We start from the raw sequence: 24,380 nt of genomic DNA on the forward strand, positions 1-24,380 counted from the left end.
TCGTCGGAGGTGTTCCTTATGTAAAAATTAAACTCTCATTATTTAAAAAATAAATCCGGTCTCTTACCGCCCTATCAAATCCTTGGCAATATATAATTTTCTTTAGTTGAATATACAAACGACACAATGAATAGATAATTCTGCCAGCAAGAAACAAGGCATCCTTAGCTTTTGGTGTCAGATACAATGTAGAGAAAGCTTTTAGACAATTTCCATCACTTTTCCAAGGGACAGCCCGCAATTGATTGATTAATCAGGTGAAAGTGACTAAACACAAATTTTTAAAAGTATGTATGTTTCAGCTAAATACTTTAAAATTTTCAGATAAATTTCAAAAAAAAACAATATACACAACTCCACATGCACAACCAGTAGCAGCAATGTAGAAACTCTGGAGTTTTATGACATATATGATAAACAGAGTTCTGTGTACATCTTCGAACCTACAGACAAACTAAAACATATTATTATACATTTACTGGCAACCCCCCTGAAACAAGATCCAAGTGCATACATAATTAATTCAGGTTTTTGTTTTTAGTCGAAAGCTAAGCTAAGCTAATTACTACTGGAGATCATCACTTGCAGATGATGGAGACAAGAGAGTCCAGAGTCTTCTTTCTTTGCTGCTAGTCCTCTCACAACCAGTAGATGAGTGAGTGCATGTATCTGTTTCATATCGAGAATCTTTTCTTTTCTTTTTTTTTTACAAAAAAAAAAGAAGGAAAATGGCAACATATCATGCAGCTGAAAGAAGCTGGCAGGCCTGCACAGTTGACTATTGGCACTACTTTTGCATCTCACCTACACTCGTGTCTGTGGGATCACCAGTCAACTGAACATGGATCCAAGTCAACTGTTCCAGCAAATCATATGTAATTAATGCTTCTTCTTTCTCCATTGTCAACAGTAGAAGCCACTTGAGGATGCATGTGCTCTTATTCTATGTATCTGCTTGGATCTACATATACGTATAAAAGCATGCTAAAGAGATGGAGACATTAACTTTGGTTTTGATATCGACAGGAGAGAAGTAGAGAGTGCTGAGTAAAGAGATATTATAGCTCGACAAAACACAAGCCACTCTTTTTTTCTTCCATTTTCTTAGCTGTGAAGGGAAGATGATGGAGGAGGAGGAGGGCATATTAATTGCTTTAGGGAGAGAAAGTGGGTGGCTGGGTGGCCGGAAAGGGAAGGTTGATAACTTTATGAAAGGCTGGTTTTGGTGTAATGGCATCAGCAATCAAATAAGAACAACTTGTGAAATTTGAAAATTCTTTTTATCAATAATTAGTCCGTAGTAAATTTATAACAATAAGGGTTGATTTTCAATAAAACCGATAAGAATACTCTATCATGTGATGGACTATTTAATTTCTTATTGATTTACCTATCCACATATGTAGGGCATCTAGGATTATGATCTTTTGCAAAAATGACCTAAAAAAATACTACTCAAAAGTTTGTAATCATTGGTTCTTTATAAAGTTTGAACTTTTTTTTTATAATTCAAATATCTAATTCTTACGACTCAATTAATTCTAGAGGTAACTGATTTAATCCTATAAAAATTTTCTATCGATCTCCAAAGCAAATTATGGAAGTGTTCTATCAAGTAGACGACAATGGACCCCATGGTATTCACCATCCTTGTAAGGCCATCCATGTCAAATCGATACTTCGGTCCATCGTCGTCTATCCAAATTTTTCCACTAAATTTAGTACAGTACATATTCATGAGAATCAAACCACAACATTTCCTTTAGCACCGTTACACCTTAACCGTTGCACCACATTGAGTATGGTGATCTTTCAGTGAATACAACGGTTAGAGACTGAAATTTGGGTCGCACCCGTTTTGATCTTACTTGCAACGGGGGTGAACGGGCTCGGTTGCACTCGTACCCATTAGCACACAAGTGAGGATGAACAAATTGTGAAAGCTTCCTTTTACAAAAGAATTGACAGACTGCAAGAACGTTCAGTTATCGACACTTCTTCCTGGAAGAAGTTTCCTAGTCGACTGAGGAGCTGCTGGTGCTGGTCCAGCACTAGTAGCGGTGCCGAATCGAATTGCTGTGGCAGGGATCACCCTCGACGGAGAAAGAACCTCGACGAGCGACACATTGTACGAATCCGACCCCAATCTACTCTGCACCCAACCTCTGCCTCCGGAGAACCCATCCTCCACCACCCAGCTGTTCTTGAAGCCGAGCTCGGTGAGCGTCCTCGCCACAGTTTTGGCCATATCACAGTAACTGCACGTTTGAAATTCAGCTTACCATCAAAATGTTTGAACACGAGTCATTGTGGTGGAGTAGCAATAGGATGGAACTCACGAGTCAAGGATGACTATGTTGGATCCTTTGTTGAGTCTCTTGAGGTAGGAAATCTTCATCGCCACTAAATCAGCTTGGACTTTCTTGGGGCTCCTCACCTGCCCTTTGATCTTGCTCGGGAGCTCCTCCAAGCTGCAAGAATGAAAGGTGAGACAATTGCATGCGCCTGTTGATGTTTTTGGCGCGAAGAATTCAGACAGTGATGCTTACGGCACCGAGATGATCTTGTTCTTGGCACTCGAGGGTAGGCTAGGAACACCTGCTCTGTTCTTGTCTTTCTCTGATCTTATGTCGATCAGTACATAATCTTGTGCAGAGATCAGGTCTAGTGTCTGAGGAGCACTGAGACTGCCTGGTTATGAAACATACACAGAGGCAGAACAAGTGTTAAAATACAAGCAGATGGAGATTTCAGAGTGAACTATTTTGTGAATGTGCCACTTGGGTACCTTGGTAGCCACGGAGTGCCGACCAAATAGGTGGTAAAAGAAGGTATCCGACAAACAATGCTCCGGTAGTAACAACCAGGGTCGAGGGATCGGAGGATGTGATTGTCTTTGCAGTTGCTGAGGCTATGGGTTTTGCTACTTCGATGATTTTTATTGTTTGTTGTGCTGCACCTGCAATTGTCTGTCGAAAAGAAAGAGAAGTGAAAATGTATATCTATTGTAGCAGGTCATACATTCAAGAAAAGGGGGGAAAAAATCTAATGGATATGAATTGTTTCTTGATAGAAACTGAATTGAAGATTACATAAAGGATTAACAGATCAAGGAAAACACAAACTACTAGATGAATGAATAGAGTAAAGGTTGATTGATTGCAACTTCTGCAAACTGATCGGTCGTACCTCAAACTTGACCTCCAACTGAAAAGGGCCTTACTCATCGAACAAAAGATCTTGGTCAAGACGATCAGACCTTTTTGATGCCCAATCAAGAAGGTCCCTACTCTACATCATAATGCCATTTTGTACATGCTGGTCCAAAGCCATTTTGAGTTCACATCAACATGGAACTACCACAGGGCGACAAGTTTGATTATGCCAAGGTCAACCATCATCTATCAGATTCAGATCTCTCTTCATAACATAGTATCCCCAACTAAAGTGATGATCGACTAGGCATCAAAGCAAACTTCAATCATATTGCAAATTAACTACACTAGCAGACCAGAAACTTGAACCATAGTCTCCACAACCTTATAAATTTTTGGGCAATACCTTCTCACAAAAAGTGTGCAAGCTTTGACCTGAAATTCTAAGTCTTCAGCTAGAACCTAACTTGGTCTTCAAAGTGCGATTTTGCAGGGTTGTTTCTTGAATTTTGCTCCAATCCTTTTCATATTCACATACTTGGATATAGTTGATGATCGACGACCAAGCAAAAACTTGTCTAACAAATTGAGTTAAATAAAGGGAACACATGGGCAAAGACTCATAGGTTGAGAATTAGCAAGGAAACAACCTGAGCGGCAGAGAAAACAGGGCTGGGATCAACTCCGGCGCTCAGAAGAGCCTCTTTGGCTTGCTCGGAAGCGTCAGAAACAACCGGAGAGGCTGCCCTCAGTGCCTCATTGCTCGCGCTTTGCAAGATTGGCAGGGCAGCATCCACCCCCGGCTTTAGAGTATCTATCAACGTCTTGAACACGTCAAGCGAGAAGCCCCAAACTGTGGAAGCAGCATCAACCGCATCCTCCGCCTGAGAATAAGTTTAGAGCAATTTAGCAGTGAAGTGTACAGAGCATGTTTGAATTTAACTGTGTCACGAAAATGTCTAATTCTAACCCTAAAATTTTTATTCCCCTTTTCAGAACCTGAAGATTTATCATCCCTAAGATCGGTTTCAGTAAATTTGTCGAATGTGGGTTCCAATTAGATAAATTTGGTCGTCGAACAAGATAAAGTTAACAAAGAGAAGGAAAAAAAACTTGACTTTTTTAAGTGGAACCTTGGCGAGAGAAGAGATTATGTCTTCGGAGAAAGCCTTGGCTTCGCCGGTAGCGGTGGCGGAGAGGACGGCGACAAAGGAGAGCGCGGCAGGAGTCCGCTGCCGAGGATGAGAGTGCCGTCGATGATCAATCTTCATCGGCTGCTCCTGTGGTTTGGGGATGGGAGCTCGAGGACCGGCGGTCGCGATCGTCGTCGCCGAAGCAGCAGCCCGGAACACAACCATCGCCATCTTCTCCGCCTCTTCCTCACTTGCCTGATCGGCAGATGCCAGCAATTAAGATTCAAGAGGATTGGAGCATCGCTCTCGCGGGACGAGGAGCCAATCGAGTGGTGGATCTCGATCGCGGAGATGGATATCATCCTCTCCGCCGTGCCTTTTTTTGTGGCGCGATGAATTGATGCCTCAGAACAACCCTCTCTTTCCACCTGCGAACGCAGGCGGACAGCATCGTGGGATCCTTATCGTCTTCCACTATTACTGATAAGCAACGATCTGTCCGTCCACGTAGCATATTTGCGGCGAAGAACCCACTAAATAGACGGCTAGGGATAGTTTCTGACGAGGTAACAATTGGAGCGGATCCCGGCCTCGAGGAAAGCTTTATTCCCCCCTGTGAAGAGGAGGCGGGGGGCGTCAGTGACGGCGATCGGGCGTGGACGACGACGACGAAGCGACTCCGCCATGGAGACGAGGTCCGACGAGGAAGGCAAGCTTCCGTAAGTCATATTTTCTCCTCCTCTTCCTTCTATTTCCGTCGTCTTTCTTCGATAACGAACTCGGCGGTCGAATGAGTCAGATCGGACGAATTCCTAGAATCTCTGTTCATTGTTCGGCTCAACTTTCAGTATCTTTTCAAAATGTTTCTTACCCCGCTTCATCTCCGCAGTATCATGAGCCCAAGTCAGTCCTCCAAATGGAGTTCTGCTTATCGCAGATTTTTAGTTAGGAAAAGCGTTATCGCCTGGTTCGATATGCTTAATGTAATCATCTGCGAGAACTTTTTGATGGATCGAAATTCTCCCCAACATTTTTTTGTTTTCGAGTCTTCAATGCAGGCACTGAATTGTTTCCTGAAACGGCAATGACATGAACAAGTATGTCACAATGTTACAGGGACATTGATGCTGCAGAGCATGAAGAGAAGCACAGGAGGTATGAGGCTCTTTATGCTCGACGTTTAAGGGCCAAGTACTTTTCCAAGAAGGCTGTAGATGGAGGTATAGATTAAATTTGTTTAAGTTCAGCTTAGAAAATCATATGATGATGGCTTTTGCGTCTTATTGTTCCTATTGGCAGCTGGAAATATTCTTTTATTCTCGATAACTTCAGTTATTTTAGTCTTTGGCATCCCAACATTGTCAATATCTGCATAGCTCTAATCCATTAGCTTGTCAATCTCAACCTCTAGCCCCAAAATAACCATGCGAGACTAAATTGAATGTCCTCCATCAAGAACCATAGTCTAACTTATTAATGCAAAGTATTTGATATTGTAAAGTTAACTTTGTAGAGCGTATTTTGGTAGATGCGTTTATTCAGGAGAATAAGTTGAGTTTGGTAGTTCTTGATTTGGTAATCGCCATGATTTAGAGATCAGCAGATTTTTTTTTTCTCAAGGTTGATTGTCTTTGGGTATTGAGAGGCTTTGGGAAGGCTTCCTGCATGATACTGTAGCCATTGTTGAACTTCACATATTGCTAATTAGGGATGATTTTAGGCCTGACAGGGAGATCGTGCCTTAAGTGGGATATAGTTTTTTCACCCTGACTTTGCATACCCTGCATCAAGTTCAGTTTGTAACCTATACTTTATAGATGATCATGCATTATATTATATTTTATTACCCGTCCGGACCCAACCCACAGAAGAAGCGGGCAAGGGATGGTGAGGATAAGTTTATCCCATAATCTCCCCCACTCTATTGTCATCCTAGCTGTGTGAATTTTGTTTTGCTCCCATGTTGCATCACAAATCATCCTAACTAGTGGTATGTGTAACCGAATAGTGTCTACACTATCACATAGGCAGCCTTTAACAACGTTTCATCATGCTTAGAATTAGGTTTGCTCACAATTTGCACAGTGAGAGTACCAACTCATTAACTTAATTATCAGACCCAAATAGTGGCTCAAATGCTTAAGCCTAAATCAATTAGTCCACAACTCATTAAACACTCCTATTAGCTCACAACTCGATACATGGAACTAAATTAAGTTGTTATAAACATAGTCCATCATTGACCAACTGAATGTGAATGATCACTATATTGCAAGGCTCTGTTTATCTGCAAATGCAAATTGAGTGTATTATGAGGATCTAAATATCTCTTTAGATATTAGATCTCCATGTACATGTTTATATATGTACGAAAAAGATATAAATATATATTTTAGAACACATATCACAAGGAAATAAACTAACAATTAGATTACTAACACAGCTGTTCACCAGTTATGGTGTTTGATCCTAATCTGTGTTATTCCATGTTTTATTGTTGCTGTATTCTTGGGATTAGAATTCTGAAGTTATTAGATGATCTGGCTAGAAAAAGCCATTACCAATCAGAATATTAACTGGTTTCATATTTTATTAGATGCTAATATATAATCTAATTTTCAGATGTAGAGAACACTCACAATTCTGTTCATCTCTTGTCTGTAATTCCTCCACAGGGGATATATACGACCACGAAACTACGATTGATAATGAGGTTATAAAATCGAGCAGGTAGTTTTCGTATTACTTTTTGTTTCAAAGTGATTCAGTTTTTATCCATGTCTTCTTGCCCCTTTGTATAGATGGCCTTGTACAAGATCATTTGCTGACCCAATTAAATACCTGGAAGAGAGGAACCAATCATCTTACGAAACAGAAGCCACAGGCACTCCCAAACAGAAGCAGACTCCTAAGAAGAGCAGTTAGTGGTGTTCTAAAAGGTAATCGCAAGACGCAAGTGTATTGTTTGTCGACTGCCTTTGATATTATGTTTTTTTTTCCCTTCATCTTTTGCAGCTAAGTCTGGAAAAGGGCGATATGTGGAAGTTTGTTAGAGTTTCATTAACAGATGCTCACCTTTGATCAATTTTATGAGGCAAACTACTTAAATTTGAGTTGCAAGACATGAGATAATTGCTATCCATTGATTGTTTATGATACTTCTGTCTTATTCCTCTTATGGACTTCAATGGTTCGAGTGATACTGCACTTCTACCAAATACAGATACTAGTTTCTTGATTTTTGTTCAACTTAAGAATAGAGTACCTTAAGTAATTGGGCTCCTTGTTACCTCAAAGTGAATATCATGGTTACTGAATAATTCACAATAGGTAAACCTCTTGATCTTGAATGAAATGTTTAGGCATACTAAGACAGTTCTATCACAATCTAGAGATGCACGACTACAGGTCCACCCTTAGCAATGCGTGATGAAGACGGTTCTACTAGACTAAGAGATGCACAAACCTAACCATTGAAGAAACACTGCACTGCTTGCTGGGAATCCATAGGAAGAAGAAGACCCAAGAATATACTGGTCAGATATGGCTGACATTTCAAGACAATAAATGACTATTGTTCCTCCTTGTTTCTTCCCCTCCGCCTTACATTTTCTGTGAAAGTATTTGGGTAGGAACTCGGTTTATCACGATTGACCAGTGCTTAGTAGTAATCACAGTTTATCATTGTATCATGGGAAAGAGACATGCCTCGTAATCTCAAAGCGTAATCGGAGGGGGACAAATCTATTTTAAGGAAACTATATCAAATGCAGATCTTGACGTTTCCTTTCCCGACTCAGAATTGCTATCCTGACTTGGTATAGCGATCCACTCATGCGATATTTGTCAATCGGGTAGTTAGGTTTCCCGACTCGACTTTCCCAACTCTGCATTCGACAACTCGCCGTCACTCGGCATGGACTCAGAGGCACTCGGCTTCCACTCAGAAGCACTTTGTCGACTCAGCACTCGATGACTCGACACCTTGCTTCCCACTCAGACTCGAAAAGCATTCAGGAGCATTCGTCGTTCAGCCGAATCAATGCTCGAACCTCACGGTACTCAATAACATGCTCAGGAGCAGTTCAGCGATTTCCCACTCTGATTCGGGAAGCACTAGGAGCAATTCAACAGGCCTAAGAGCTAGACTGACAACTTAAGATTATCCGCTCATACTATCTAGTAGATAAATCTAAAGTTGAACTGTAATTTCAATTCAGCAAAGTTCCCTTTAACTCCGACAATAATCCCCCCGATAGATTGTGGAATAACTTCCAAAGGTCCTCCATGAGAGGACTAATCGCACAGAGTACTAATTCAATATCCATCATAAATCCTACTAATCACACAGAGTACAAATGCAATATCCATCATAAATCCTGAAAACCAACACCTATCCATGTTGGATTAGTTCAACCTTAAGCTGCAGCACAGCTACAGAATGATGGTTTCCTTCATTCGAAGAAAAGGAAGAGGTGTGTGTGGCATGCACTCTGCGCAAGCGATGATACTCTGAAACTGGATTATGGAAAGGTAAAAGTTCAACCATGCCTAAGAGATCTCTCGAAAGGATGTTACTTTCGCAAAAGGAGTGCCATGCCTCCTTAAAATTGTCCATTGCCTGAGCTCTCTTGGACAAGCAAGAGCTTATGGGCAATCAATGCACTCATCTTCCCCTTGCAAGGAAAAGAGATTACTTGCTAAAGAAACCTACTCATTCTTCTTGACAAGTAAAAGAAGACGACACGAATAATTAAATTCCACAATCTATCAACTTTCTTTTTTTAATGTATGTAGAGAAAAGTTGAGAGAGAAAACAGAGGGTAATTTCCAAGACAAGTCACAAGAGAGCATTAGACAAAGCAAGGTGACTTACCTAAACCCACAAGTACAATTCCATGTTCCTGAAACGCTTTGCCATCGCTTTAAAGTTTAGCATCTAACCTTGGTAATTAACAAAGCAAAGTGCACAGGGGATTAATATAAAGCATAGTCTAAGCATGCTCGAGTCCCAAGGACACTTAATAATGACATTGGACAGAGTATTGATTCTTGGGTGAATTCATCTGTTACAGCCAGAATAGTCTTTAACAAAAACAGTAGAATAACATCTTGAGATGGTCCTGCTGGTACCTGCCATTTGCAAAATTAAATGCACAAAAGACTCCCAAGATAACTCCTAACCCTCTTTGTTAAGGAAGCCTGGTTTTTTCATCTACCTACTCATTCTCTTTTCCTTGCAATGATTGCAAACGCAACTAGGGTTCTTCTCTCAAATGAAAGCATGTCTCAACCCCTGAGTTTTCATGTTCTCTTCAAAACTCCAACGCAATCTGGTTTTCAAATGTAAATTTAAATGCAAGCTTGGTTTAGATTATCAATGACATTGGCTGGTCGTACTAGTATCTACTGTTAAAGTCAACCACAAATATGAAGGAAATCTAGCTAATTAAATAGCAACTCATGTGAATATAAATGTTGCCCAATTTAAAGTCAAAGCTAAGTCGGCTTCTGTCTACTTGTTTATTTAGACAGAAGTATGACTGATATGTCATGAAATGATCAATTCCTATATTTAATTTTTTATTTTCATAAAGTGAGGGAATGGAAAGAGATAAAACTCTACGTTTCTCTTCTTCCAGAGTAATGCATGGTTTCTTCTCTAGATTGAATTTATTTATTCACTCGATAAAATTCAATATAATTTTATACTATTATAATATGTTAAAAAGAGAAGAAAGAAAATATATTTAATACAATAATATATCTGGATAAAAATCTCAAACTTCACGAGTGAGCTAAACTATAATTAGGATCCACTCAACTCATTTACAAAGATATCTTATCATTCTTCATTTTTTTTTTCTAGAATCTCAAATATTTCGATTTGAAATTAATTAGCTCTTCTCAGAGGGATTATATAACATATATATTCACTCCTTTTAGTTCAAAGCATTTTTGCTAACATAAATTAACTTGAACAAATTTTAAAGAATTTTTAAATTTTTTCTATCCTCAAACTTTAATTTTGCCTTATTTTATAATTTTTTATTTTTCATTTTCATTTTATTTTTTGTATGTTCAATCCATTTTAACTCTAGTTACAAGGAACCCACTTAGATACACTAAATTCTTAATTAATTTATTTTCTTAGTCTTTGCTAATTAAAGACTACTCCCGAGGTTAATAAAAGGAAAGTCCGTAACGTTGCCTCAGGCACCCTCCCAAGGTCATTATATTCCATCATTATCTTCATGGACCCCCAAAATCATATAAATCTTAGACAAGCGTGCAAATTTTATATGTATAACAAGTAGAATTGCCATGAATTCTTAAGCTAAGTCAGATGCATGCATATTTTTCCTGTAAATGATGAATATTGATCACAAATTTTCTTATCTGTTGACGTATGTGAGACTAAATAAAATTTGCATAAAATTTACACCAATTCAAATGAGCCAAATCATTGTGAGAGAACCTTTCGAGATCTTAAACATGATATCACTGGAATGGTTGGCAATGTCAGCTTGCAATATGCATGTCGAGTGAGCAATTAAAAATAAGCATCGAATAAAATAATTCCTAGATAAAGTTAAAGAAACCCACCCTCTACTATTATAATGGTGCTTTGGAATAAAGAAACAGACCTATGGAGTTAGGATCCCCTCCAATTCTTATAGAGAAATCTAATTTAGGACTTGTAATTTGACCATGAAAACTGTCTGTCTACTCATCTTATCAAGTAGTTTAGTAGGATCAAATGCTAGATGCAATTAAAAAAAAAGGCACTAGATAGAATCTGAAATATTAAATGGAAGTAGGACTTACAGTTGTGTAGGCAGCGTGAATATAAAGTAAAAGGAATCTGGTGCTTGGGTATTTATCTTTGTCCAGTCAAGAAAATTTATTGTGGCTATGTGCTGGCCATGAAAGGTTTGTTTCTGGTACAGTAATATCTTAACTATGGAACAACTTAATTCATTTCCTTGTATGATTGATTACTTTTCACCTCTGGTTACAGCTAGGTGCTTGCAAGTTGTGTCTTTCTTCAACTCGTCGGTCTTTGGAGTATTTGGTCAGCCCTACCCATCTTCTTGAATAAAAGGCTTGCTTTGATCTTGCTAGACTTCCAGTGTTCTTGTTTCATTGTTGGTGAGATCTTGAATTTTCACCTTTTTCCTTCTCTTTATACTCGTTTCTAAGTAGCTTCATGTTCATTGATCCATGTACCTTGTTTTCTTTGTAAACTCTGAGCACAGTTCAGTTTCATAGCATTGAGATCAAAGTGGGAGCACTTCACATTTGCTGAACTGTTTGATTTAGTTCATAGTCAGCAAAAGAGGGGTGTTCGATGGATATGCATGAAAAGGATCAGTGTCACTCACTCAAGAGTGAAGATAATTTGGAGTATAGCAATCCTGGAAATTCCTCATTTCTGCTACCAAACAATCCCTCCATTAGGTCAGTTTCCGGCAATTCTTCGGTCACAATCGGTCAAGCAAACCAGAGTGGTCCTTTCTCAAGCTCGTCAATTCCTATGGATGATCCATTTAGCATTGGCTTTTGGAACCAGTCTGCAAAACCTACAGACTTGGATTTGTGCAAAAACAACTCGCCGGCATGCAGCAATCCAGTAAACGGAAACTCGAGTTTGAATGTGGAATGGAATTCTTCAGATTCATTTTCAATTGGAGGAACTCTACTTCAAGCTGCCAATCTATCACATTTCCCAGCTGACAAAGCTTTTGCTGGGAGAGCTGCAAGGTTGTCATGCTTCACTAATAGTAGTATAGATGGCATGATGAGTCCTTTTAGTTTGGCTCAATCGGCAAGTCTTTGTGCTAATGCTACATTAGGTGATGAATCCGGAGCTCAGATTGAAAAGAATAAAGAACATAAGAATAATTTTGATGGCGTTGTTGTCTCGAGTGATCATCCATCTTCCTGCATAGCTCTTGGTGCTGTGAAAAGAAAGAGAAACAATGAGGTAGTTCTCATCTAATTTCTCCCTTTAATGTAGTTGATTACTTCTGTGATGTTTCCTCCTTCTACTGATCACAAGTAGACTTCTTAATGTGCGCAACTGTGTTGTAGGATATGCCATTGGATCAAGCACAAGAAGCTTCACATGTATCTCGGGAAATGGAAGAGAATTTGGAGTTTGAACAGAATGCTGAGCCAAATAGTCCATCTGTTGTCACTGATAAGCCTAGAGGAAAGCAAATAAAAGACAGCAATGAATCTTTGAAGGATGAATTCATTCACATCAGAGCGCGGCGCGGCCAAGCGACAAACAGCCATAGTCTTGCAGAAAGAGTAAGCTCTTGCCCCCACCTTAAATGCCACCTCCTTGATGAACCTGTACAAAAGTAAATTTATATGGTAGATATCCATTCATATGTCACAGGTAAGAAGGGAAAAGATCAACGAGAGGATGAAGCTTCTACAAGACCTGGTTCCTGGTTGCAGCAAGGCAGATTTCTTTTGTTCTCCTTAAATCTCCACATATGAAAAACAAATTTTGTGGTTCTTATCGACTTCAGCATGATACTGTAGGTCACAGGAAAGGCAGTAATGCTCGATGAGATCATAAACTATGTTCAATCACTGCAACAACAGGTCGAGGTATGTGTGCTTCAAGTCATGAACAAATTTAGTTTCCTGAATAAATAGTCAGAGGAACATTGAGTAATGCAATTCATACTTTATGTTGCCAGTTTCTTTCCATGAAGCTCGCAGCTATTAATCCAAGGTTGGGCATTGACATAGATTCAGTTCTTTCTAAATACGTAAGTGGCAGGTTAAATCTTCTGCTTTTATCAACTTAAATTGTTTCATAGAATAGCTCATGATATGTTTGATTATTTTCATTTTCAGCTACTTCAGTCCTATAATGGCACATCAGGAGCCATGGCTTTCCCATCAAGCAGTGTTCATCCTCCAGTGCATACATCTCAGCAGGGTTTGGTCCAACCTGGGTTGCAAGCCATGGCGAACCCTCCCGACTCGCTTGGAAGATCCATGAATATCCAACTGGCTGCAGTGCATGAATATAAAGAATCTAAAATGCAGGTATTTGTTTACAATATGTTCTTTTCTACTACTCATATAAGTTCATTTTCTTTGCTGCACTTAACTTTCTGTTTATGAACAGGTGAGTAATTCATGGGAGGAAGGGCTGCAGGGGGTTATGCAGATGGCATATAGCAACAATGTGAATCTCAATGCTCGTGGACTTTAACAGTAAAACCACAGAATGTGAATGAAGTATGGGACTGAGACACTGTGACTATTGCTCGTTAAATTGAAGCTTCATACTTCATATTCTTGCAAAAAGATCCAATTCCATTCAAAGACTTTATATGCCTTGTGCTTGTTGGTTATAGTATTATCTTGTGCTGGAAATATACAAGCTCACATGTTGTTTGAGTTGTGCATTTGTCTCACCAACACATAAATTGATTCTCCTCGCTGAATATATATTGTAGCAAAAGGTGATTATGCTCACCCTAGACGCCACTCAGAGTCCATCCCTAAGATATATGAAGGGAGGTAAATCATGAGGTCGGCTTATAACCGACTGCCAAGTGGCTAGGGGATGGGAAGAGTCATGAATATATGTAGCATACACTGCTACAAAAGCCCACAAAGCATGATAGAAATTATACAATTGAAACAACCTCAAAGCCCCATTCCAGGTGTGTGCAGCACCATCAAAAAGAACATTAACATGAGTGACGAAAGGAGGGATTTCACCAAAAGCTCGCTAACTGAAGAGGAGATAAGGACTGACACTAAAATGATTCAATAAAAAAAAAAACTACTGAGGTACACATAGGTGCTTTTGAAACAAAAATGCCCTCTTTATGCAATTGTGAACTACAACTGTTGAGAGAGTCCAACCATCTTCTGAACAAAGCTGAGACTGAGCAGAATTTTTCATCAAAATGAGCTCATTTCAGGAAATCCAGATAGAACATGGGTAAGTCTAGTATGATGGACCTGTTTTGACAGAGCTTTCAACCAAACAATCCAAGCTCCAATGCCAACAGTTTTCAAAGATTGGAGATGAAACAATGTAAACAAGTAAGGTGGAATATGAAAGACCAATTGAACAGTCTTCCGGCAAAGCTGCAACTTAATTGTGGCTGAGAACACAATGAGAGTCTTGCAAAAGAACACCCCGGTGAATAAGACTCATATTTGGCATCTGGATCTCAATGGAGAGAACCATTTTGCCTCTGAACTTGATGGGCAAGGAGATGATGTACCATGCCACCAAGCAACATGAGGGACAAGGCTGTGGTGAGTGTTGTTGCTAAATGAAGAGCCACCCGATTCATGCAATACACAAAAAGAAGCAAGAAAGGCCTAGGCAGCATAGAAAACCATCGTTAAGAGCACACTGTCAATAAGTAGGCATCCTCCTGAGATAAGTAGACCTTTTGCCGAGGTTCAAGGAATCTTTGCAATAAGTTCATCTCGGAAATCCATGTCAGATACATAAGCGTAACCAGAATCCTTTATACACAATAGGAGGATGTGCAAGGGACAACTAAAAGACTCTTGCTAGATCTTTGGTGATGTCCTACTGACTACCAATATTGATATGACGGACACTACGTGAAGTGGCCCTGACAATATCTAAGTTACCAATCTCCGGTGATGTGGTTTTGAGACTTGGATTGTACAATTAGCAAATTGTAAAATTTAAAACCAGTGCTACTACATCCTCAAGTATGACCAGATATAAAACCCAATTGCTACCCTTCTATGCAAGTATTTTGAAAGGCATTATGAGAAGCATAACTAGTTAGTGTGATAAGGTATTAGCTTAATGCAGCCCCCTACATCTGAAATTGCTGCCAATAGTGCATGTGTTCAAGAATCGCCTAATTGACATTGTTGAATGCCTTTTCACAATCCAATTTTATGACTGCGGCTTCCTCGTCTCTTGTGTGATGCCAATTGATAGCTTCCCAGAAACACATGAAGCTCTTTGCAGAGTTGTGGCCTCAGGGGAAAGCGACTTGGTGTTCACTGACTAGAAAATGAATAAACTTGCACACTGTATGGCATAACGCTTTGTCTTAACCATATCATTCTAGACTAGTTTTAAATAAGGAACTAAAATCATTCATGAATTAATTAAGGTTAGCTCACAATTAGGGGGAATTTGTAATAATATCTGATTTTTAAATGGAAATAAACTTAATGCAGAGCAGCTATCTGCATCATTAGTATAATTTCACATATTTTGAGAAAGAATCACTTGTTTAATTATTTCATAGATATGCGAAACACATGAATTTGACATTCAATTTCAAATTACCCTAGATCAGACAATCAGCGCTGTTCTTTATGAAGCAGCAGCATGGCTTGAAATCAATAAGATTATAATAATAATTCAAACTTCCATATCATTTCTATATAAAATACCTTCAAAATTGCAAATTTTAAGTTATTTCGCATGCAAACCTAGCTCATTTTTGGCATTGAATAATGTAAAATATAATTTGATAGATGATAAACTCGAGGATCAGTGCAACACGATGAAAAAGGATAAAGAAAACAATGTGACCTGCAGCATTATGATCGTAGATCCTCCATTTGCAGTATTTGCGAATCCCAATTTCCACGTTCAAGAATAGTAGTAGGAAAGCGATCGAGCAGAGTAGCAATAACTCTCATTTGGTAGTAGGAAGCTGAGCCCGCAATCACAGAGCCTTGCGCAGAAGCCTGCGTCCACTAGGACGTTGCTCGATCGGCTTCACTCCCATCCTATTAACAACCTGCTAGGGATTTGGACCAGGAGTCCCTTCTCGACTGCGTCGACCACTGCCTCACCTCGCCCCTAGGGATTCGGAGATTTGGGCTTGCCGCTGCCGCCGTGCGAGGAGAATGCGGGGAAATATTCAAATGAGGCTCAAAATTCTTTGTTGCGGAAACAACGTAACTTTATGGAAATCTTTTTAATTTTACAAGCAAATTTATTTTCTAGGATATATATATATATATATATATATATATATATATATATATATATATATATATATATATATATATATATAAAAGGTTATTCGATTGAGTTGGCTGGTAAAATAATTTAATTATTCGAAATATAATTTAAATTCTTTAGCAAAGGACACACCTATCTTCCTGAATGGAATATTTTAGTAATTATCAAAGAACAAATTAGTTTATCTAATTTTTTCATTCTACCCTCCCATCAACCACATGCAATCTCAATATCTTTCTTTTTTTTCTTTTTTTTTTCTTTAATGACCGTGGGTCCGGTCGGTGGGGGCCCTGGGAGCGAGGGTTTCGCCTTTTTACTATAATATCTTTCTTTTTCTCTCTCCACTCCCTCCCTCTTTCTCCGACTCATGGAAAGCAAATTTTTCTCTTCCTCTCTCTCACCAATTCGGATCCTCTGTCCCGAAGGCGCGTCTGTCCCCGTGTCCCAGTCAAAAAATGACAAAAAAAAACGTGCAAAACACGTGCTCTGTGGAGCGCTCTCTACACTCGCCGATTCTCCTGAAATCAACTCTGTGTCCTTAACCCAAAATCCAGCCGACCTCGCTGCTTCCACCGTCGCCGTCGAGCTCGACGACAGCCATCTCCGTCCCCTCCCCAACTCCAAGCATCCCTCCCGCCGAACCCCGCTGCTTCCGTCGGCGCAGTCGACGCCATCTCTATGTTTTGCTCTCCCAAAACCTGTGACGCCTCTTGCTTTTAATGTGCTTTGCCCTAAAACCTTTCCTCCCCAAACCATCTCGGCAACTCCAGCAGCCATCTCGGCGACTCCAGCATCCCGCGACGCCCCTTACATCTCCACCATCTTGGCGACTCCAGCAGCCCGCGACGCCCCTTACATCTCCGTCATCAGTTTCAGCGACTCCAGCAGCTCCAGCTTCCCCTCCCTTTGTCGGTCCAGCAACTCAGGCTTCCCCTCCCTTCATCGACTCCAGCAGGTCCTCCAAAATTTCCACAGCTCTATTCCTTCTGCCCGACATTTGGTGTTTCAAGTTATCCTCCAATGAAGATGCTATTATAACTTTAATTAAGTCGTAAATTGATGTTTCAAACAAACGGTCGCCAGCAGCTTGATCTCCCGAACTCGACAGCAGCCATCTCCGTCTCCTCCCGAACTTGACGGTCACTGGCAGCTTCATCTTCTTCTAGCTTGGTATACTTTTCTTCCTCCCCTTTACCATTCTTCCTCCCCTTCTCCAGCCAATATCTATGTTTCTGTAGTTTGATTTGGGTGAAAATCAAACATAAGAAATTGGAACCTGCAGTCCTCAAATTTTGATCTATATATTTGTGGTATAGTTTATCATACTTCTGTTTAGATAGTTTGTTGTGGGAAATTTTAATATGCTACTGTTGTGTTGCTACTGTATTTCTTTATCCTTAAATGCTACCCAAGCGCTTTAGAGGTTTAGGGATCATTAAATTGATTAAACATGACTTAATGGACTGAAATTAGATAATTTCAGTCAAACACAGCACCTAATAACCTACTGTTGCATAACTCCAATTCATTTTCTTGGTACTACATAAGTTCTTTTTGCACCTAATATTATGAATATACATTTCTTGGTTTTTTTTTCAGGCCTAATTGTAATTACCATGGAGTTGTCGTTGGTTGAATCTACAAGTTGTCATAGATTGAGTTTTGATGTAAACAAAGACTGTCAGGATGATGAGTTTGATGTTATTAATGAGGATATGGACTCTACCATGTTATTGATGAGTTCTGACCAATCTATCACAGAAAAATTGATACAAAAAATGGGTATGGAATTTAAGACAGAAGAGGAAGCATGTGAATTTTATTTGAAATATGCTAAACAAGTTGGATTTGGCGTAAGAAGGAGCAAAAGCCACAATGATAAATCGGGTAAATTAGTTGACAGAATTTTTTGTTGTAGTGCACAAGGAAAAAGGGGAAAAGACAAACGAGATGTTTATGTGAAATCAAGTCGTCCTAAAACAAGATTTGGTTGTGAGGCTAAAATGAAGATTAGTTGTCGAAATAATGGCAACTTGACTGTAGAGCAATTTGTTAAAGATTATAATCATTATCTTTCAAGTCCAAACAAAACTCACCTCTACAGATGTCATAGGAATATATCTTCTTCTACGACGATACATATTGAGATGGCAAGTGATGTGGAAATCTCCTCAAATGCATCTCATGATCTTATGGTGAGACAAGTAGGTGGAAGAGAGAATTTAGGTTTTATTCCTGAAGATTACAAAAACTACTTGCGATCCAAAAGAACAAGAAATATGAGAGTTGGTGATACAGGAGGTGTATTGGAGTTTTTGCAGAAAATGCAGTTCGATGATCCCAATGTTTTTTATGCTATTCAAGTTGATGAAGATAATTTGATAACTAATATTTTTTGGTGTGATGCTAAGATGAGAGCTGATTATGGAAATTTTGGAGATGTTGTTTGCTTTGACACAACCTACAGGAAGAATAATGAAGGTCACCCAATTGCGTTGTTTGTAGGTGTTAATCATCATAAGCAATCCATAATTTTTGTTGCAGCTTTATTATATGATGAAACATCTTTGACGTTTGAATGGTTGTTTGATACATTTACCAAGGCTATATGTGAGAAAAAACCAATAACTATTCTTACAGATCAAGATGCAGCAATGGCAAAGGCTTTAGCTTCCAGATGACCTAAAACACATCATCGTTTGTATATTTGACACATTTATCAAAATGTCGCAATACATTTGAGTAGAGTTTTTTCTCTGTTCAAAGAGTTTACTAAAGATTTTGCCGCATGTATATATGATTTTGATGAAGAGGAAGATTTTATTTCAGCTTGGAACATAATGTTGACCAAGTATGCACTTGAAGATAATGATTGGTTGAGACGTCTATTTCGCATAAAGGAAAAATGGGCTTTAGTTTATGGGCGACAAATGTTTTGTGCGGATATGACTACAACCCAAAGAAGTGAGAGAATGAATAGTATTGTGAAAAGATACGTCACTTATCAACACAAGTTTTTAGACTTTTTCAATCACTTCCAAAGACTATTTGATGATCGTCGATATGAGGAGTTAAAAGCTGATTTTAAGTCAAATACAAGTGTTCCATGTTTATTGTATCCAATTCAAATTTTAAAGCATGCAAGTTGTATTTATACTCCTGAGGTATACAAGTTGTTTGAACAAGAGTGGTACAAATCTCATGATTCTATTGTAGAAATTTGTGAAGATGTTGGATCACATACAAAATATAAAGTTACTTCTTACAAAAAGAGTTACCATCATATAGTTACACTTGATTCACCGGGTCAAAAAATTGAGTGTAGCTGTAGGAAATATGATTTTATTGGGATTTTTTGTTCTCATATTTTGAAAATATTTATAATGAAAAATATCATGAAGATCCCAAGTGAGTATATATTGAAAAGGTGGACACGAAAAGTAAAAGATGGATACATTGGAGTTATTGATTTAATTGCGAACAAAGGTAGTTTGGATCCAAAAGCTTGCACCAATTTGCGATATAAAGAATTAAGTGGGTTGTATGTTCAATTGGTTACCAAGGCAACGGAGAGGGAAGACACTTACAAGGTTGTTAAAGATGGTTTGTTGAGTATGTTTAAAATGGTGGATGAGAGGTTACAAGTTAATGAATCAACTGGCCAACACTCAATTGAAAGAGAATTCGAAATTGGTGAAGGAAATTCTCTTAGAGTCAAAGGAATTAAAACAAAGAAGAAAACAGTTTCAGGTAAGAGGTTGAAAGGTGGCTTAGATAAGATTTTAAAGAAAAGGAAAGCAGCAAGAAGAACCAACCAAACTTCAACAATTGTTAAGGTTTCATCCCCATTCTTACTAAAGTGTTGTTTATTTTTTGTCGTTACATTTGAGAAAGTATATAGAATTAAATCATTCTATTTTTTTTATAACAGGATGTAGAAGAGCATTATGAAAGTATATCGAGCATGCCAAGTGTAGAATGTCAACAGATGATCAATCAAGTTAAGGATTACTTTAGTATGTTAACTAAAATAATTATGTTATCACTATCTAAAACTATATTTTATTATTTTAGCCTACAAATTATAGCTGTGTTAAAGGTTTGAGTATGACCGAAACTCAATTTCCACCACTTTTGTCAACACAACTGTCTCAGGTTCACTCTGATAATGATTATTTTCAGACAAATAATCGGGAAGGATGGCAATTAAGAAATTAACCATGTTTACACCTTTGTTATTTTTTTAACCATTTGTCATAAGATTAAATTTGTTGTATCAGTATGCTTGTTAACACCTTGTTAGCACAATTTTATTTTTTGGCGATCAATGAGGAAACATTTATTGTTAACACCTTGTTAGCATAGTTTGAAATATGCCAAATTGATAGCAATTTGCCTATCGTAACTTTATTTCTGGTAAACATGCACATGAGAGGGTGAGTTAAATTTCTATCTGTAACCTTGCTACTATCTGTAAATTACCACTAGCTGGATTGAGTGCCTCCTTATTTAGATATGATTTAGGTCCCAAATAAGTCTTGTAAAACTCCACCGTAGCATATATGATTTCTACAGTAACATATATGATTTTTAGTAGTTATATAACTCGATAATGATAATAATATGTCATCACTAATATTGTGATAGTATAGTATGCGCTGCTTATCAAACTTCACTAGTTCTAGTATCTTTTCTTGTTATATATATGATATTTGATAAGATTTTTAATAGCATCTGCCATTTTTAGTAGACTTACATGGCTTTCCTTGTTTTTTTTTCTCTCCAGGTGCTTCAATGGTGTGGATGTTGCTACAATGGAATGCACATCAACTAAAGAACACCACAAAGAGTGATTGATGTCAATATAGGCATCGTCGACATCAAGTTACAATGGAATGCAAACAAATATGTAATGAAGCAAGCTCCTCAAAACTCAAATACGCATACTTCATTTACGGCTAAGCCAAGAACTTATGTGCTGTATATTTTGTGGAACTTTTGTGGTTACCATATTTTGTGTTGCATAATTTTTATGCAGATTTGTTTTGTCTAATTATTTTTATGTGAACTTTCTAGTTTCAACATTTATTTAGTGAGTGTTCTATGAAACTTGTACAAGCTTGATTGTGAACAAATAGCTTCTGTGTTGTATTCTGATCATGTAATGGTAATCAATCGGATTGTAAACAAATAGCTTCTGTGTTGTCATGTATTTCTGATCATGTATTGGTAATCAATTGGATTGTGAACAAATGTCTTATGTGCTCATGTTTCTGATCATGTAATGGTATTCAGATAGTGAACAAATAGCTTGTGTGCTCATATTTCTGATCATGTAATGGCATTCAGATTGTGAACAAATAGCTTTTGTGCATAAGCCATAAAAGCCAAAGTATCACCTACGCATAATCTGTGTGCATAAGCCATCAGTGAGGTTGATTTCAATATGATAATCAAGTCAAAGTATCACCTTTACTCCAGTTCACTCATATGAAGACATAAATTTTAAACCTGAAAATTTCATGGTTTAAAGTTGAAGAGATAAATACAACTTCCAAAGAGGGAAGCAAGCAAACAAAAAGTAGACAAACTGAAAATTGCACAAAATAGAGCATCAAATGGAAGGACTACAGAGTTGCAAGTTGTTTTCCTATCATGAGTACAATCTCCATGGCAAGTATTTTAAGTAAATAAGGACATGAAGAAATTTAGGTAGAAATAAAATGAGAAGAAATTTGTAACAACACACAATTGTTGCATATAAAAATTGGCACTTACATCATCTCAGCAGAGATGAGAGATTTAATTGTAACAACGCAGAAAAGAAGATGGGCAAAAAATACAACAATATTTTCAGTTCATTCTTGAATATTAAATAAACAAATCTCAAGATTGTTACAAATGCATATACGGAACAAATCTCATCACTTACAAATGTTGACATCATTTGCTGATATACAAAACTAACTGAAGTAATGATATATAATTAATATCCATTCATAAACAAAAAAAAATCAAAATGTCAACATCATTCATAATTATACATTATATCACTAGCACTACTTAACCAGACCAACTAACAAACAAAACAAGTATACAGCCAAAAGAATTAAGTTTACTATTACTAATATCCAGACCATATGCGGTACATTCCAATTTCCCATATTATGTCCAAGATAAGTAATGTGTTCCCTTCCTATCCTTGACTCCACTCTTAACAACATCCTAAAATGTATATCACTGGTGTCTTCATTTTGTCTAACATCAGATCTCACCCACTTTAACCATCCATGTTGCTTACATCCATAATATAATCTTCTTGGGTTCTTGATTGATCTAGAGACTAGCACCAATGCATTTAGCCCACAGTTCTTGCATCGTACATTTTCAATTTGGTATGGTTGATGCTACTGTTACTTGATGATGTCATTCAATAGCAACCTAATACTCAAAAAAGTTAGATTCGATAAAATTAAACTAAACAATAACAATTTAGATAAGTAATAAAAAATCACATATTTTTATGAAAAAATTGATAAACTTCACTGAAAGTAGTAATAATCATACTTTTTTATGCATTTAGTCCACTGAAAGTGATATCAACATAATTTTCACTATCACTAAATGATTAAATCAAGTATTCATAACATATAAATTATACTTATGAATCTAAGCAATACATAAATAAAAACTGCATTCCATAAAACCAATGACAATCATTAGAAAATCAACAACAAATGTTAAAAAAATCTACAACATGAGTTGACCTATATATACAAAGAGCATGCTCCTTGTTTTGGTTAAATCATATCTATATTATCTTGAGCATGACTTAACAAAGTGGGGATTTGTTTAATCGTTAAGTTATCATATTTAGATGCAATGCAATCTCTTCAAAAGCCTATGCTACATCAGTGGCATAAAAGGTGTATATATATAAATAACACAAGCCTTGTTGAAAAAAGACTTAGGGCACAAGAGATATGTAGTTTTTGGTAAAGAGGAAAACAGAATGATAATTGACACCAAACTGTCTCCCAACATGTGATTTTGTCAAGGTAAATTTTTGGTAAAGAGGAAAAAACTATTATGGTACTTTTTTTTTTGTTAATGTTTCGTTATCAAACATGTTGCTGCAAGATTTCTTGTGATTACAATAAGATCTATTTGTAACAACCATACATTACAAGAGTATATATAGAATTTTGTCAAGGTAGCCTATGTGATTTTAGTCCTTATTGCGATTCACCTATGAATGTGTCAATCAACACCTTGGAGATTTGCTAGGTGCTTATGTAAAGTAGGATTGTGGATAATGTAGGTAGAAAATTGGTTGTCATAATGTATAAATATAATCACCATTAAGTGCCACCAGGGATTTCCATTAAGTGTTTTAGGCGGTATCTTCCACTAGATTAATATTGTTGCAGAAGCATAAGAAATTGTTTTGCACTCCTTTTGTTGTCTGTCACCTCGATATTATATAAGAATATTTTTTGAAATTAATCATTCATTGGATAACCATTTCAAAAACTTGGAAGATCAACACATATTTGCGCAAGAGCCAAGATCATTTTGATGCTAAAGAAATTAACAAAAGGCAAGGATTTGATTAGACTAACTATTATTGGATTTGATAGTCATGAGATGATTTTTATTTTTCCAAATTGAATTGATTTGAATCATGTAGAATTATGCTTTGTGAAGTGGTAGAGATAGCTAATAAAAGGTTATAAAAAGTTAAAAATTGTCAATGGAGGGAGATACAGACCTGCTGGAGTCGACGAAGGGAGGGGAAGCCGGAGCTGCTGGAGTCGCCGAGATGGCTGCTGGAGTCGCCGAGATGGCGGAGATGTAAGGGGCGTCGCGGGCTGCTGGAGTCGCCGAAGGTTTGGGGAGGAAAGGTTTTAGGGCAAAGCACAGTAAAAGAAAGGGGCTGGAGTTGCTGGGGAGGAAAGGTTTTAGGGCGTGGAGGGATGCCTGGAGTTGGGGAGGGGACGGAGATGGCTGTCGTCGAGCTCGACGGTGACGGCGGAAGCAGCAGGGTTAGCTGGATTTTGGGTTAGGGCACAG

General features: G+C 37.9%; 4 protein-coding genes across 8 annotated transcripts; 3 read left to right on the top strand and 1 right to left on the bottom strand.

Moving 5' to 3' along the window:
- Nucleotides 1–1,679: 1,679 nt before the first annotated feature.
- Nucleotides 1,680–4,722, bottom strand: LOC121969365 (calcium sensing receptor, chloroplastic-like). Of its 2 annotated transcripts, none has more exons than XR_006108554.1 (6): nucleotides 4,289–4,722; nucleotides 3,190–4,039; nucleotides 2,789–2,969; nucleotides 2,550–2,691; nucleotides 2,340–2,471; nucleotides 1,680–2,258 (listed from the first exon to the last, which is right to left on the bottom strand). XR_006108554.1 is itself a non-coding variant. In XM_042519428.1 (6 exons), exons 1-6 carry the CDS (start codon nucleotides 4,517–4,519, stop codon nucleotides 1,982–1,984), a joined length of 1,197 nt encoding a protein of 398 aa, XP_042375362.1. In that variant the 5' UTR covers nucleotides 4,520–4,711; the 3' UTR covers nucleotides 1,680–1,981. The 2 variants fall into 2 exon arrangements, 1 of the variants encoding a protein (XP_042375362.1); XM_042519428.1 differs by having other exon boundaries at nucleotides 3,806–4,039; nucleotides 4,289–4,711.
- Nucleotides 4,723–4,828: 106 nt separating this feature from the next.
- LOC121969366 lies at nucleotides 4,829–7,537 on the top strand. Its single transcript, XM_042519429.1, has 5 exons — nucleotides 4,829–5,007; nucleotides 5,405–5,508; nucleotides 6,964–7,018; nucleotides 7,090–7,227; nucleotides 7,304–7,537. Exons 1-4 carry the CDS (start codon nucleotides 4,973–4,975, stop codon nucleotides 7,211–7,213), a joined length of 318 nt encoding a protein of 105 aa, XP_042375363.1. The 5' UTR covers nucleotides 4,829–4,972; the 3' UTR covers nucleotides 7,214–7,227; nucleotides 7,304–7,537.
- Nucleotides 7,538–11,119: 3,582 nt separating this feature from the next.
- Nucleotides 11,120–13,700, top strand: LOC121969367 (transcription factor bHLH49-like). 4 transcript variants are annotated; one of them, XM_042519431.1, is made up of 9 exons: nucleotides 11,120–11,221; nucleotides 11,310–11,440; nucleotides 11,548–12,275; nucleotides 12,383–12,604; nucleotides 12,696–12,761; nucleotides 12,845–12,913; nucleotides 13,006–13,077; nucleotides 13,166–13,360; nucleotides 13,443–13,700. In XM_042519431.1, exons 3-9 carry the CDS (start codon nucleotides 11,640–11,642, stop codon nucleotides 13,527–13,529), a joined length of 1,347 nt encoding a protein of 448 aa, XP_042375365.1. In that variant the 5' UTR covers nucleotides 11,120–11,221; nucleotides 11,310–11,440; nucleotides 11,548–11,639; the 3' UTR covers nucleotides 13,530–13,700. The 4 variants fall into 4 exon arrangements, with proteins under 4 accessions (XP_042375365.1, XP_042375364.1, XP_042375367.1 ...); XM_042519430.1 differs by having other exon boundaries at nucleotides 11,310–12,275; XM_042519433.1 differs by lacking the exon at nucleotides 11,120–11,221 and having other exon boundaries at nucleotides 11,294–11,440.
- A 4,223-nt stretch (nucleotides 13,701–17,923) lies between these two features.
- LOC121969130 (protein FAR1-RELATED SEQUENCE 5-like) lies at nucleotides 17,924–18,988 on the top strand. Its single transcript, XM_042519051.1, has one exon. The coding sequence runs from the start codon at nucleotides 17,924–17,926 to the stop codon at nucleotides 18,986–18,988; it is 1,065 nt and encodes a 354-aa protein (XP_042374985.1).
- Nucleotides 18,989–24,380: the final 5,392 nt, after the last annotated feature.

The sequence above is a fragment of the Zingiber officinale genome, chromosome 4A (genome assembly GCF_018446385.1).
Source record: "Zingiber officinale cultivar Zhangliang chromosome 4A, Zo_v1.1, whole genome shotgun sequence".
Classification (NCBI taxonomy): Eukaryota; Viridiplantae; Streptophyta; class Magnoliopsida; order Zingiberales; family Zingiberaceae; genus Zingiber; species Zingiber officinale.